The 14,778-nt window shown below is 34.1% G+C and overlaps 1 protein-coding gene and 3 long non-coding RNA genes across 7 annotated transcripts in view; 3 read left to right on the top strand and 1 right to left on the bottom strand.

The window, feature by feature from the left end:
* LOC145726246 (uncharacterized) overlaps nt 1-10,878 on the bottom strand; it is a 39,872-nt gene extending 28,994 nt beyond the window's left edge. Inside the window, exon 1 of one of the 3 annotated variants that reach the window (XM_081975257.1) lies at nt 10,381-10,878. In XM_081975257.1, coding sequence (XP_081831383.1) covers nt 10,381-10,803 — 423 coding nt within the window. In that variant the 5' untranslated portion in view covers nt 10,804-10,878. Of the gene's footprint in view, nt 1-1,481; nt 2,830-9,316; nt 10,086-10,380 lie in introns of those variants that run through there. The other 2 variants (XM_081975256.1, XM_081975255.1) reach the window with 2 other exon arrangements.
* On the top strand, nt 6,457-9,310 carry LOC145726262 (uncharacterized). Of its 2 annotated transcripts, XR_014177546.1 has the most exons (4): nt 6,835-6,911; nt 6,973-7,134; nt 7,187-7,217; nt 9,087-9,310. It is a non-coding gene; the product is annotated as an uncharacterized LOC145726262 (long non-coding RNA). The 2 variants fall into 2 exon arrangements; XR_014177545.1 differs by lacking the exons at nt 6,835-6,911; nt 6,973-7,134 and adding an exon at nt 6,457-6,831.
* Nucleotides 10,665-11,207, top strand: LOC145726263 (uncharacterized). The gene is made up of 3 exons (XR_014177547.1): nt 10,665-10,924; nt 10,977-10,989; nt 11,049-11,207. It is a non-coding gene; the product is annotated as an uncharacterized LOC145726263 (long non-coding RNA).
* A 93-nt stretch (nt 11,208-11,300) lies between these two features.
* On the top strand, nt 11,301-11,673 carry LOC145726261 (uncharacterized). Its single transcript, XR_014177544.1, has 2 exons — nt 11,301-11,498; nt 11,563-11,673. It is a non-coding gene; the product is annotated as an uncharacterized LOC145726261 (long non-coding RNA).
* The last annotated feature ends 3,105 nt before the right edge of the window (nt 11,674-14,778 follow it).

Raw genomic sequence — 14,778 nt, 5'->3', positions numbered from 1 at the left:
CGGAAAGTTTTACTTTGACTAGTTCTGCAGCATCGGTCGAGTGAGAAACAAACAAATTATGAGAAACATTTCAACACCCTTTTAATACAGATTAACAGATTAGTTCCGATTAATGACTAATTATATGCTCCTACTAGAGAATATTAAGGTTTTGTAGTTAAATAATCAATTTAGGTCAGTTGGTCAGCCTTTTAGGTTGATAGACTCCTAAAAAGACGTTTGTTAGTTGAACTTAAGTTCGATTACTTTTTTATCATAGATTCTTACAGCTCGATGATTATTAAAAAAAGGCAGTTTAGTAGACTTTTTCAAACTGGGGTGCGGTAAAGTGCACTTTTCCGCAATGAGTAGGGTAAAGCTACTTTTTCGCATTCAAGTTGTTTTTCTAAAATGAGTGCAAAAAAAATTTGCACTCAGAGTGAAGTAAGACTACTTTTTTCTACGTGCGTGCGTAAAGTGTATTATTTCTGCTTCCGTTTTTTTTTGTTCTCGAGATATAAACTTTACTGATCGACACAGAAATTAGTAATTTTTAACCCTAAATTTGGTTTATGTAATGAGCGATTTTGCGGCGCTAGTGTGGTAAAATTGCTGATTATGTAACTCAAAGCCAAGTCATAGATAAAATATTATTTTTAGTTAGTAGTTAGTTCTTGTATTCTTGTTATTGGAAACACGTTTGTAGTAAAGGTTCTGTTCTTTCAGGTGTGGAAAGAAACTTTTCCTACTCTGATCCAGTAAAAGGCACTTTTCTGCACCGTATGCGGTAAAGTTTCTTTTCCTGACGTGATCTTAAATCTCACTATGTAACTCAAAGCCAAGTCATAGATAAAATATTATTTTTAGTTAGTAGTTAGTTCATGTATTCTTGTTATTGGAAATACATTAGTAGTAAAGGTTCTTTACTTTCAGGTGTGGAAAGAAACTTTTCCTACTCTGATCCAGTAAAAGGCACTTTTCTGCACAAATTTGAGTGTTGAAGAGAGTATTTTTCTGCACCGTATGTGGTAAAGTTTCTTTTCCTGACGTGATCTTAAATCTCACTATGTAACTCAAAGCCAAGTCATAGATAAAATATTATTTTTAGTTAGTAGTTAGTTCATGTATTCTTGTTATTGGAAATACATTAGTAGTAAAGGTTCTTTACTTTCAGGTGTGGAAAGAAACTTTTCCTACTCTGATCCAGTAAAAGGCACTTTTCTGCACAAATTTGAGTGATGAAGAGAATTTTCTGCACCGTACGCGGTAAAGTTTCTTTTCCTGAAGTGATCTTAAATTGAATATCAAACTTAATAAATTTTTCAGGATATAATCATGATAATAATTTAGGTTTGTAGTTATTATGGTTCTACGAGACCGTTTTGGCGGTTCTTTTGCGTCACTATACCAAAATTACTTCAGAAACATACCAAAATTAAGCAGACTTGAAAGTTTAATTAACTTATTCAGACTATGGTTAGTACGGTAGTACAAAAAGTTACCTTTTCTTCAAGAACATCATTTTCCCCAATACAATCTGACATCAGCAAGGCTATCCAAAAAATCACGTCTTCTTTTAAAGTCTTCACTAGTGGTTCTTCTTTCCGAGTGTCCGGCGATAGAACCAATTCCAAATCCTGGACTTCTTCATTTTGAAACACCTGACTAATTGTGGTTTCTGTAGCAAAACATAAACTTTTTTCACTACAAAAATCACACAAACTCCCATCGAAACTGTGCGGTCTTCGCGTTATGGTAGGATGATTGCTGAAAGGGACCGAAAATCGTTTCTTCCGGTCCACTGTCATGGTTTTTGGTTTTGGTATTAGTTTTAACTCAGGATCTGGTTCTGGTTCTTCGATTAAAGCACTCACTCTGTTTTCCTTGGCGTATCTTTGGTGTAAACTAGCTAAGTTTGGTGAGTTGTCAGGGTTTATAAACTCCCCAAAGCTGCTGGAACTGTCTGTAAAGTCTTTGTCGTTGACTGGAATTTCATCTAAATCGAAATCTTCACTCTCAGCGTCTGCCACTCCTATAACGTTTTCCAGGTACTGGATGGTTTGGAAAACCTCCTCTTCCAGTTTGAGTGAGTCTATTGATCCGTTAAAAGGTACGTTTTCGTAGATTGGAGTTGATGATCTGGAGACTAGAGACAGGTTTTCGTAGATTGGTTCTTCCAGATTTGAGTTGGTTATTGGTTGGAGGTTTTCGTAGATTGCTTCAGATGTTTTACTTGCCCTGGGGGTGGCCACTGGTTTTTTTCCTGTTTTGTTCACTCTGACTTGCGCTAAGTCTTTGGCACTGTTAGCACTACTCGCACTTAAAGAACAATCCCAGATGTTTACGTATATTTCGTCATCTTCAGCACTACTAGTCATATTTTTCGCACTATTGTTTTCGCGACCGCTTTCAAAGGTATCTTCGTAATACTCGATACTAAATCTGAGCGTTCCCAGCCATGATTTCAGAATACTATCGCGGTTCGACGTCATTTTCTTAGTCACCTGCCGATTAAAATCGGAACTTTAATATCCTTTCAATTCCGATTGTGCGGCAATTCAGTTTTCCCGGTTGGAGACTTTTTAATGAACTGACCCGATTTTTCAATCGACTAGTTGATGAAGCAAGAGGTGCGACCTGAACTGAAGCTAAAACATTCCGGCAACCATAATTGATTGATTAAATACATAACCCAATCACGTCAACCGCGAAAAACTATTGTTTTCCGATTTCTGTTCGACGACGGAAATGCGACTTATATGCGAACGGAGGTACTAATTCAATTGGCCAAGTTAAGAATCCGTATTTAAATACTGTTTATGTGGATACGACTGTATGTTAATATAATATCTCTTGTTTTCGTGCTATTTCCGAGCAAATACCGACCGCCACTCATTGATAAGGATTTTTCAGAATGTTGCGAGCTTTCGTTCATGAACGACACTCCCATGCGGTCTTACTCATTTATTTATATAAACCGAGGGTTTAGAAGAGTTCAATTGGTTCAAAAAGAATTAAATACGAGCTGGATGTGTGCAGTAATATGTCGATTAAGTGGTTTAATTAACCGTCGACAAGCTCTCGGCTATTTCATGTTGACTCACCAACGAAGACGGATATTAAGAATTCCGTTTGCCAACACCCGCTCGCGTAATTTGCTATTAACAAGAATCTCATCTATTTGTATCTTTGTTATATGAGCCTGTGTTATTTACATGTTTTTCTCATATGTTAAATCTTCCATATGAACAGTGCATTTTCATACTAAAATGCAATTTTCATTTGATTACAGCGACCTTCTAAGTGAAAATTGCATCCTAGTAACCATATTGTTCAAATTATAGCTACTTAGCATTTTATTCTGAATTTAGTGATGTATGACAACAACTTATGATTGGCTTTATAAATGACAAATTAATTGAATAAAAATTAATTTTGCCTTAGCTGGCTATGAACAGTGTTGCCAAGTCAAAATATTTAATGGGCAAAAAATTAAAATGGGGGTAGAATAATCAGTCAAAAAACGGTAGATAAAAACAAATTCATTCATTTTACATTATTATACAGGACGTCTTTTAATAGTTGTCAACAATTTTAATCATTGATTCTTGCTATAAAAACCGTACGTCAAAAATACAGATTTTTCATTTTTTCATTAATAATTGTTTTGCAAGTTTTGACATTAGTGACAGATATCACGTGGTTTTAAAGGATAATTTAGCTAGGCAGTCACGTGACCATTGTCAAAAATCATACATCTCAAAAACACTCTTTATATCAAATACTGCAAGAAAACGTTTCTAAATCCTGATTTTCGCAACTTTAGAGCATGGTTTGACAATTTTGACGTTAGTGACAGTTGTCACGTGATTGTAGAACACTATTTAACCAGACGGCCACGTGACAATTGCCAAAATAACTGTCATAAATCTCAGAAACGCGTTTTATATCAAATCCTGCAAGAAAACCTTTCTAAACCGTGGTTTTTGCAACTTTTGAGTATGGTTTGACAGTTTTGACGTTAGTAACAGTTGTCACGTGATTGTGGAACACTATTTAACTAAACGGTCACGTGACAATTGCCAAAATAACTTTCATAAATCTCAGAAACGCGTTTTATATCAATTACTGCAAGAAAACGTTTTTAAATCCTGATTTTTGCAACTTTAGAGCATGGTTTGACACTTTTGACGTTAGTGACAGTTGTCACGTGACTGTAGAACATTATTTAGTTAGACGGTCACGTGACAATTGGCAAAATAACTGTCATAAATCTCAGAAACACGTTTCATATCAAATACTGCAAGAAAACCTTTCTAAACCGTGATTTTTGTAACTTTTGAGCATGGTTTGACGGTTTTGACGTTAGTAACAGTTGTTTGTCACGTGATTTCAGAAGACTATTTAGCTAGACTATGAAGTGACAATTGTCAAAATAACTGTCATAAATCTCAGAAAATCGTCTTGTTTCGAAAATTGTGTTAAAAGTAATTCTTGCAAATTCTAGTAAAATTTTGACAATAGTGATAGACATCACGTGGTTTTAGAGAATACTTTGGAGTAAGAAAATGACACTTTTAAGCGCATTTTTAGAATCCTTATTGAATTTCCTATTCAGTAAACTGAAAAAGTATATGAAAAGTTTCACAACCAATATAATAGCAATAATAATAAAGTCAATGACAAAATGGCGGCAGTTACAGCAAAACGGACACCAGATTCATGTTCTCCATGCCAAAATTAGTTAAAATGGCCCCTTGACAAGTCTAAATCCAATATGGCGGCGGTCAGTATAGTAGGCCAAGAAAACCCTTCATTTGAAGAAAATGTCGGTGCATTTTTCCAAAAATTAATTGATTATTTGAAACGTTCCGTAGACATATCATATGATCGTAGGTAGCTAATGAATGAAGCTATCACGTGACGTTGAGCGCGCACTTGGCTTCTTGTTAAATAGCTATTCTTTGTTTTTACTATGTAGGCCCCTCAAAGAGACGCTTTTTTTATTAAATATAGTATTTTTATATTCGAACAAGTCACCAGTTGACCTTAAAACATAAAACAACAGATTTTTTGAAGTTTTTAAAATGATCCTCTCACTTGGAAACATAAAAGTAAATACGTTGATTTGCTCTCAAAGTGCTCGTATTAAATTTCTAATAAATCTTAAAATAAAAATAATGTGTAAAAGAGATTAATGAAGTTTTTCATTTAAATAAAAATTTTATTGAAAATCGTGCAGTCTAAATAATCGCGTTTGACAGATCCTGTCAAGTCGTGTTCATAAAACTTCTCATAAATTCAAACCCAACTTACTGAAGTAAAATTAGTTTTAATTGAATTATTTCGTCATTTATGAAGCAAATCATAAGTTGTCATACATCACTGAAATCAGAATTAAACGTACTATTTTGACGTTTAAAAATTCAATATGTCGACCATAATAAAAAAGAAAGTTGATGATGACTGCCGACAGACGAAACGTCGGGCATCAGTTTTTTCGGTTTTGGAATATCTCTTCAAATAACGGCATTTGGTTGAGTTTTAAATTGCGCAATTTTGCCCCATTTTAAACTTTCTCGTATCTCTTATGAGATCCCAATGGTGATGGTCGAATTTGAATTACCCCTGTATAGTTTTTAAGGTAGCATGGTGAATTGAATTAAAGCTAACTTGATATTCTGCCGTATTACTGATACTGTGGTCAATTCCTTTCTGATTTCACACAAATCAACGCTGATTAAGCGCCATGAAATACAATAATTGCAATTTTCTCAGATTAGTTGCCCACTATATTTCGCCATATTAACTTCAATTTCCGAATAACAGAAAAAGCCATGTGCGTTGGTACTGTCCATTCATTAAAACCATTGACGACACTCCTCATCAGGGCCGAAACATTGACGCAGTGAGTAAACATAATAAAATACCATCAACGAGTTTGTATGGTTTGAATTTTGTCTTCAATTCCGTTATTGACTTAAGGTTATCGTTTTTGTTATCATTTTTCGTGGTATTTGTATACTTGAAATAAAAAAATATACTCTAGATTCAGTATGATATTAAAAGCTCTTGAGCAGCATTGATATGAAAATGTAACCGTATACACCAAACGCCCCATTTAAAAATATTTGCCCAGATATCAGTAACCTTGAACATCACCTACTGCTATATTAAGTGACACATTAGTGACGTAATTACAACAATTGTTGAGTTGTCCAGTGGCGTAACTATACCCCCGCTAACCCCTGCGGTATAAACAGTGTCAACCAGAAAAATCTGACAATAATAATGTATAATATTTTTAAATAAGGCGTCCAGTAAGCACATGATCAAAAGGGTACTGTGACATTCTTTAGATCAAAAGGTGACAATTTGACGTAATTGTCAATAGAAAAAAGTGTATGGTTCCAATGCTATTGAGGGTCAAAGTTCTTGAAAATAAATCTATTTCCGGAAACGTTTGACTTGCCTTTTGACTAAGTTCTTCACTGACTGGGTTCAAAAATTACCAGAACTTTTTATTTCGTCGTTCAAATTAATTTTTTATTATTTAATCTGACGTATTGGTCCTTTTTCAAGGTTTTACTACTCTTGGTAAAATCTTCTAGCATTTTTTGTGTCCCCCTGCTATTTACCATTTTACATATTTTTATTGCAAATAACGTAGCCACCAGTTAATTTGGTAACTAACTTAACTATCAAAGTTTGATTGACTCTAGTGTCAGAATGACAGTTTTTACATTTTTGGCATCGTTGTCAAGCCGTGCGCACTCACCTTCAACAGAGACTGTCAACGATCAGGATCGTCAGCAGTTGAAAATTGGCTAAAATGACTGCTGAAATAGTCCGGTAAGTCAATTTTGATGATGTTTGACTGATTTCCAACATTTTGGTCTTGAAAATTGACTAGAATGACTGCAATTAGCCCTGTAAGCCAATTTTCATAAAATTTTACCATTTTCCAAAAATTTGACTTTGAAAATTTACTAGATTGACTAGAAATAGCGCGTTAAATCAGTTTTCATGATATTTGACTATTTCTTAACGTTTTGACTCAAAATAGTCCTTTAAGCCAGTTTTCATAAAATAGTAAGTACTGTTTTTCAACGTTTTGACCTTGACAATTGGCTAGAATCACTGCTCAACAGTCCAGTAAGTCAATTTTCAAGAAATGTTATAATTTTCTAATATTTTGACGTTGCAGAAAATTGACTAGAATGACTGTAAATAGTCCGGTAAGTCCATTTTCATTAAATTTGAGAAGTTTTCTACGTTTAGAATTTACTAGAGTGATTGCAAATGGTTCAGTTAGTCAGTTTAGTGTTTTTTTTTTGACTGGAAATAGTGAGTTAAATCAGTGCTTATGATATTTGACTATTCTTTGACGATTTTCGGACATTCATTCAGTATTTATGACGTCAATTCTGACAATTTCTAGATGAAAACAGTCTCTGTGACGTCGTTTGTCTACTTTAAGACAGCAGAAATGCCTAAAAAGTCAATTTTGACAACTCAAACACAGAAAAACATTTTTTACTGTATTTGACACTTTTCGGACATTTTCAGTCCTTATGACATTAATTCTGACAATTTTTAGACGAAAACAGTCTCTGTGACGTCATTTGACTACTTTAAGACCCCAGAAATGCCTAAAAAGTCAATTTTGACGACTCAAACACAGAAAAACAGTTATTGACTGTATTTGACACTTTTCGCACAATTTTCAGTCCTCATGGCGTCATTTCTGACAAATTCTTGATGAAAGCAGTCTCTGTGACGTCGTTTGACTACTTAAAGACAGCAGAAATACCTAAATAGTCAATTTTGACAACTCCAAAACAGAAAAACTGTGATTGACTGTATTTGACGATTTTCGGACATTTTTCAGTCTTTATGACGTCAATTCTGATATTTGACTATTCTACGCTTTGACTTTGAAAATTGACTAGAATAGTCTATTAATAACATTTTACTATTTTTCAAAGTTTTCACCTTGAAAATTTACTAGAATGACTGCAAATAGTCCCTGTAAATCAATTTTTATGAAATTAGACGAGATTTCAACGCTTTGACTGAGAATTGACTAAAATGACTGCAGAAGTCAATTACCATAAAATTTTACAAAATGGACCTAGAAAATTGACTAGAGTTATTGATTATAGCCTGTTAAGTAAGGTTTATAATATTTGATAATTGTTTTATCGTTTTGACTTTAAAAGTTAACTAACAGTGGCTGCAAATAGTCTAAATAAATTAATTTCCATAAAATGTTACTGTTTTTTAACGTTTTGGCATTGAAAATTAACAAGAATGACTGCAAATAACAGTCTAAATCAGTTTTTACTGGTTTTGCCTCTTTTTAGCATTTTGACGTTTAAATTTGACTCGCACGACTGAAAACAGTAAGTCAAGTCAAGTTTTATGATATTGGACTATTTTTTAACGTTTTGATTTTAAGAATGTTTAAAACGACTGCAAATACTCCGATGTCAATTGTCATACAATTTGACTGTTGACCTTGAAAATTGACAAAAATCATTACACGCCACTTTTCTGATATATGACAATTAAAAAATTGTTGTTTTTACCTTGAAAATCGACTAAAACAACTGAAAACGGTTGGGTAAGTCAATTTTTATGAATATTGACTGATTTTTTACATTTTAGCAGAAACATGAATAGAATGAGTTGGAATTGCTTACTAAATCAGTTTTCATGAAATTTGTTCTCTTACAGGGTGTCCGGATTTAGTGTGTTTTGACAGGAAAAGCCTATCATACATGTAGCTCGATTTTTGAGCAATGAGTAACTGATATAACCCAATAACAAATTACATTTTCAGAATTTTCACGCAAGTGTCATAGAAGCAAGAAATAAATAAAGTCACGTTTGGAGGAATTTTCAAAATAGGCAAAATTTCTGGCAAGATATCGAAATACGGTTTTTGCCATTAATCTTTCATGTATACCAGTTTTTTCCTGTCTAGCTGGGAAATTGGTTTTTTTCTGTCAAAACACACTAAATCCGGACACCCTGGTACATAATCGTTGAAGGAGTTCAAATGTAGCTATTACCACTAATATTTTAATTATTCTTTGTTTTAGATTTTTGACGAAAACGTTTGCTTGTTGCTGTTGAATTTCTGGAAAAATACTGTAATTTTGCTAATTTAACTTATACTGTCAGAGCAAAATTAACGCAGTTATAAACAAATACCCTGTACATCGTAAAACTTTAAATTATATTACCATGGTGAAATCAACTATAATATCGATTTGTAATTTATTGATCGAGATAGTATCACTTAAGTAATAAATAAATAGGAGAAACTTACCGTAGTCTGCGCATCACCATCATCTTGATCTTTTTTACATAAAACATCCGAAATAACTGACTCCTCCACTTTCTCCAGGTTAGCAGGACGTTCATCTCTAAGACACACTTCTCCCAAAACTGGAGGGTGAACCTCATTATAACTTAAATCTTGCACTGACCCGAACTTCAACTTTCCCTTCTCCAACGCAGCCATATTGCTGCTAAACTCCACGCTATCCCTCAACAAATTATCTAGAGAAGCACACTTTTTCAACTCCCCAATTTGGTCAGCCATTTTCCGCATTGAGTCACTCAATTCATTGTCTATTTTTCTAAAATTTATAGGACTGGATATAACTTTTTTCCTTTGAGTCAGATCTTTGGTTTTTTTATCTCTTTTAGTAGAGCTTTTTAAGGCATTTAGTTGCTTATCCATCTGTTTCAGTGAACTTATGTGGGCTTCGTAGTATGAGGGAGTTAAAACTTTATAGAAAGTGGTGCTGTCAGATTCGAATTTATCTCTGACCTCTATTTCTTCTTCTGCTGTGAGGGACTGTTCCTCAGGTTTACTGGGAGACGGTACCGATCCATCAAGGGGTTTCAATGGTTCTATTTTAGGTTTGTTTTGTGGTTTTTGCACTACCTTGCGACTGGTTTTGCCTTTACCAATTAAGTTCAAGCGCTGCATACTGCTACTAAAGTAAGTGAGGTCGAAATCCATCATCACCTTATTCCTTTATTAACATTTTAGACCAACATATTACAAAATATATTGCACTCACAACACCTTAAACCATTAACTGATTAATTGTGAGCATTACATAGATTGCATTATCTAAGATAAGATAACCTGAAGGATTATACATATTTGTGTATGAAGCAGCCGTAATTAATTGGGATGATAACAATTGTTAGGTTGGAATTTAACTAATTATATGTTTGCATTGGCTATATAGTGCTTGGATTGACAACTATTATTATAAAGAAGAAGTAATGTTGAAGTGACGCTTTTTCAAGCATCAAAAACACTAATAATTGATAATCGTAATCTACAATACTATTTATTATTAAAAAACAACTTACCTCGCAAGATCTCTTAGATCGAGGTGTTAAAGCAGATAATGAAGTAGATAGTCTCTCTCCAGCAACCAAGCACATTTCATCATTACTGGAAGTTCGTGTAAACACATCCTGAGTATTATTGTTCAAATTAGCACTTTCACTATTACAATTCACCATATCCGTGTAAGACTTGGAGATCCTTGGATGATCCACTTTAAGTGCATTTTTAATAAACTTGTCGTTGTTTACGAGCTCATTGATTAGTCCCGAAGGAGTCGAAGCTGAGTGTTTGCTCAATTGTAGTGCTCTGAGATTAGTTCGTTCAGATCGAAGTTCCACTAAATTGTCGTTAGATCTCTCGTTCTGGTCGTTCCTCACAGGAGGTTGGTCACGTCGCACTTTCCCTTTCCGGAAGGAAAAACTAAAACTTTTCTTCAATGGCATGGCTAGTGAAAATATCGCGTCATTTTCTAAGTTTTAAATCAGCCAGTGAATATGGTCTTATCTCTGTTCGTACACTGAGATAATAACCTGTATCTATCTCGTATCCAAATAGGTACTATAGGTATTTGATAAGCAAGTATTGCTTGATTTATTTTAAAAAAATATGTTTATAGTGTCGCATCAGCTGTGAGTAGAGGGGCAATTATACAAGTGTCTACAATTTGGTATACAATACTTTTTTTGAGATTCCAGATCAGCTGCTCATATACAGGATACAGAGATGGCCCAAGCTAATTTTCTTCACGAAGAATTTATACGGAAAACGGTAAATTATCGTAAATTTCCTTTTACAATAATGTTCCCAGAATTTTGAATACTCCATTATATTATACTATAATACCCTTTTTCTGTACTTTATTATATCCATGTTACCATGGACTAAATTATCACCGAATAAACATTGAAATATAAATTTAGACACTTGTCACTAACTAACTTGGTCAGTGACAATCACAAAAAATGGCGAAATTACAAAAAGCATAAAAGAAAATGCAGCGAAAGCGAATGAAAGTTTATTAGCAATAAAGTCAATAGCTTCCCATGATAGGGAATACCAAATTTTTATTGCCTGGAAGACAAAAAATGCCATTGGTAATATTAATGAAACTGTTTTAATGGCGTGTATCCAGGAGCTGGTAAGTTGAAAATTTTATCATAATTTCAATACATAAATTTAATTATTCTTACTTTATATTTCAGGCAGAGGCTTTCATATTTCAGAAAAATATACTCCTAACTCACTATATGGACCAAGTACTCAATTCTTAGATCTACGCTGATCGTTCATGAAAATATAGACATTTCACTCAATTTCAACGTCTGATATCATTTTTGAAGGTAAAGTCAAAAGGATAAGTTCCGAAAAAATCCAGTTTTAGAAAGAGAACAAGTTTCGAAATTTCTGGTGCTCCTGATGACATTCATCTGCTACATAAAGTAATATTGGTAAGGGGTTTATTTGGTGGATTAACACGAGATGAGTTAGTTAAAATGACCATATTGAAGATAAAGGGGTGGTTATATTTGTAAAAGTGACAGAAACTAAAACATTTACTTCAAAAAGTTTTCCTATTTTTGACGAGGAAAACATAGGTGTTTTAAGTATGATAAGAAGATATGCAGCACTAAGACCTAAAGGAATAAAATAGCGAAAATTTGGGTGAACAGTGGGTAAGAATACGATAAGAAGTATCTACAGCTATAGCAAAGTATTTGAAATTGGATCATCCGGAGTCGTATACTAGCCACTATGCGGCTCACGTCGTCTACTCTTCTTGTTGGAGCAGGGGCTACATTTTGGACTTTAAAACGACATGGAAAGTGCAAAAGTTTGACGGTTGCAGAGGGATATATTGAAGAAACTTTTTCTTCAAAAAACAAGGTTGCTCAAATGATAGCTAGTTAGTCTTCGCACGGAAATGCAAAAGGAAATTCTTCGATAAAATTATTGTGCAGCCAAAGTTTGACCGGCGTCCCGGATTGTCACCGGGTGACAGCTGACAGATGTCTGTGATTGGTCTATTTTATATCTCACGCTGAAAATTGCCTGTGATTGGTCTATTTCATATCGCACAGTTGCGGAAAGTCTAGGATTCTGTATTCGTTCAACCGTTGGAAATTGCCTACTTATCCGTTCTCTAAACTCTGTTAAGGAATGAACCGATAATTTTTTTTCATAAAGAATAAATCATATCATTCCGTTTGATTTTTTTGATTAATTTGGAATTTGGGTCATGGTGTCAAAACAAGCCCCCTGGCGGAGTAAGATTCAACTATATTATGGTTGATTCTTATTCCCCAAAGAATGCTCTTTTCAACGATACCAAAATTTGTTAAATAATTAATTTTAAAAATGTCAAATCTACAAAAACTTTGTAGTTTGTTATGCAAAATTTATAGAAAATGCAATTTTCAAATTTAAGATGGCAGCTGACACCTCTTCTGGTCATTTTTAGAACTTGAAAATAGTTTGCAGCGATTCTTCATGGCCAATTTACCCAGTATTTTTTTTTATCCCAAAGTCATAGGACGAACGGTTTCTGAGATATAGCCGAGGAACAGTCTTATTGGGTCACCCGGTACTTGAACGGTATTTTTAACACAGAACTACTCTATTTAATACGACTCGCATTGTATATTTACGAAACTGATAAAAACGTCAAAATAACCTGACATTAATTGATCCGTCAAGGCGACAATAGCTGGTGGTAGGATGACAAAAATAGCTATTTATGTAACTAGTTACGAAAAGATCGATTTTGTGTAACGAATGAATGTTTGTAGGGCGAGGTCCTACAATTTGAATGAGTTACACAATAAGACATTTTCGAAACGTGTTGCATACATAATTTTTTCTAATTTTGACCAAAAAGCGGTAAAAACCATCTTTTAAAGTGATTTAACACAAATATTCACTTTCATAGCACCTTGTTTAAACTGTGACGACATGTTATGATGGATGTCGCCCATATGTTTCTACGGAAATGCATAAAAACAGGGAGTGATGAAATGAACTTTTTATTATACTTAACAGAAAATACTACATTTTCAACTGTTTATAAAATACAGTAAATATGACATTTTCGGAACAGCGCACGGAAATTTTTTCCCGATCCCTCTTTCCGTGCGCTTAATAATAAACATAGATATCCACGATACTAGATATCCTATGGCAACCCGAAGAAAAAAAAGAAACGAGTAATGTGTCTATAGCAACGATTTATTTATTAATGACAAATTTTATTTTCTGTCAGTGAAAATTAAGTATTTATGTATTTATTACATTTTGCAAAAATGAATTCAGATTGTGAAGAAAATCGGGATATTCCCGAAAATATCTTACAACGAGCGGCAGAAGTGAGTGCAGATTTATTACCAGTGAAATCCAGGTTGAGATATGAACAAGAATATAACAGTTTTACGGAATGGCGGACTCAGAAACGAATCAAAATTGTGAGTGACGATATTCTTTTAGAATATTTTTCTGAAAAAGCCAACACTATGAAATCCTCCACTTTATGGAGTCGATTCTCTATGTTAAAGAGTTGTTTGGCAATAAAAGAAAATACTCACCATCAATATCCAAAAACGATTGCTGTTTTGAAACGACAAGCTGTAGGATATATACCAAAGAAATCCAAGATTCTTACAGCAGAACAAGTAACCAAATTTTTATGTGGAGCTTCAGATGGAGAATATCTACTAGCAAAAGTAATTTTAGTGTTTGGCATCTTCGGTGCATGCCGCAGAGATGATTTAATACGTTTGAGTTTAGATGATGTGGAAGATAATGGGCGTTTCCTTGTCGTGTTCTTACGAGATGGAAAAACTCACAGGTCAAGAAGTTTTACCATTACCAATGAAAATTGCAAATTCGATCCCTGTACAATTTACCGTAAATACGCAGATCTCCGCCCTAAACATATGGAGAGTAGAAGATTATTTGTTGCATACCGAAACCAAAGATGTTACGCTCAATATGTTGGGTGCCATACTATCAGTGGTATTCCAAAACTTATTGCAAAATACCTGAAACTAAAAAATCCCGAAGAATATACCGGACATGGGCTAAGGCGCTCTTCGGCAACCATGTTGGTGGAAAACGGCGGTGATTTGCTCACTTTGAAAAGACACGGAGGATGGCTTTCTTCCAATGTAACAGAAGGATATATAGAAGAGTCCATACAAAGAAAAATTGAAGTATCACGGAAGTTGTTTAGCCCTTGTAACTTGGAAACTACAACATCTGTAACAGTCAATCAAGAGAACCAAAGCACACACGAACACTCCGCTTCAACATCTTTAGCAGAGTCTTTAGTTCAACAAAAAGAAATGCAAAAGGGATTGAGCTTCAACAATAATACGAATTGTACAATAAATATTACTATTAATAATAACGGTTCTGTCCAAAATTAA

Source organism: Ips typographus, linkage group LG3, assembly GCF_016097725.1.
Source record: "Ips typographus isolate SLU linkage group LG3, UJ_Ityp_2.0, whole genome shotgun sequence".
NCBI lineage: Eukaryota > Metazoa > Arthropoda > Insecta > Coleoptera > Curculionidae > Ips > Ips typographus.
The sequence above is the reverse complement of the archived record's forward strand: the minus strand, read 5'-3'. Positions and strand labels throughout refer to the sequence as shown.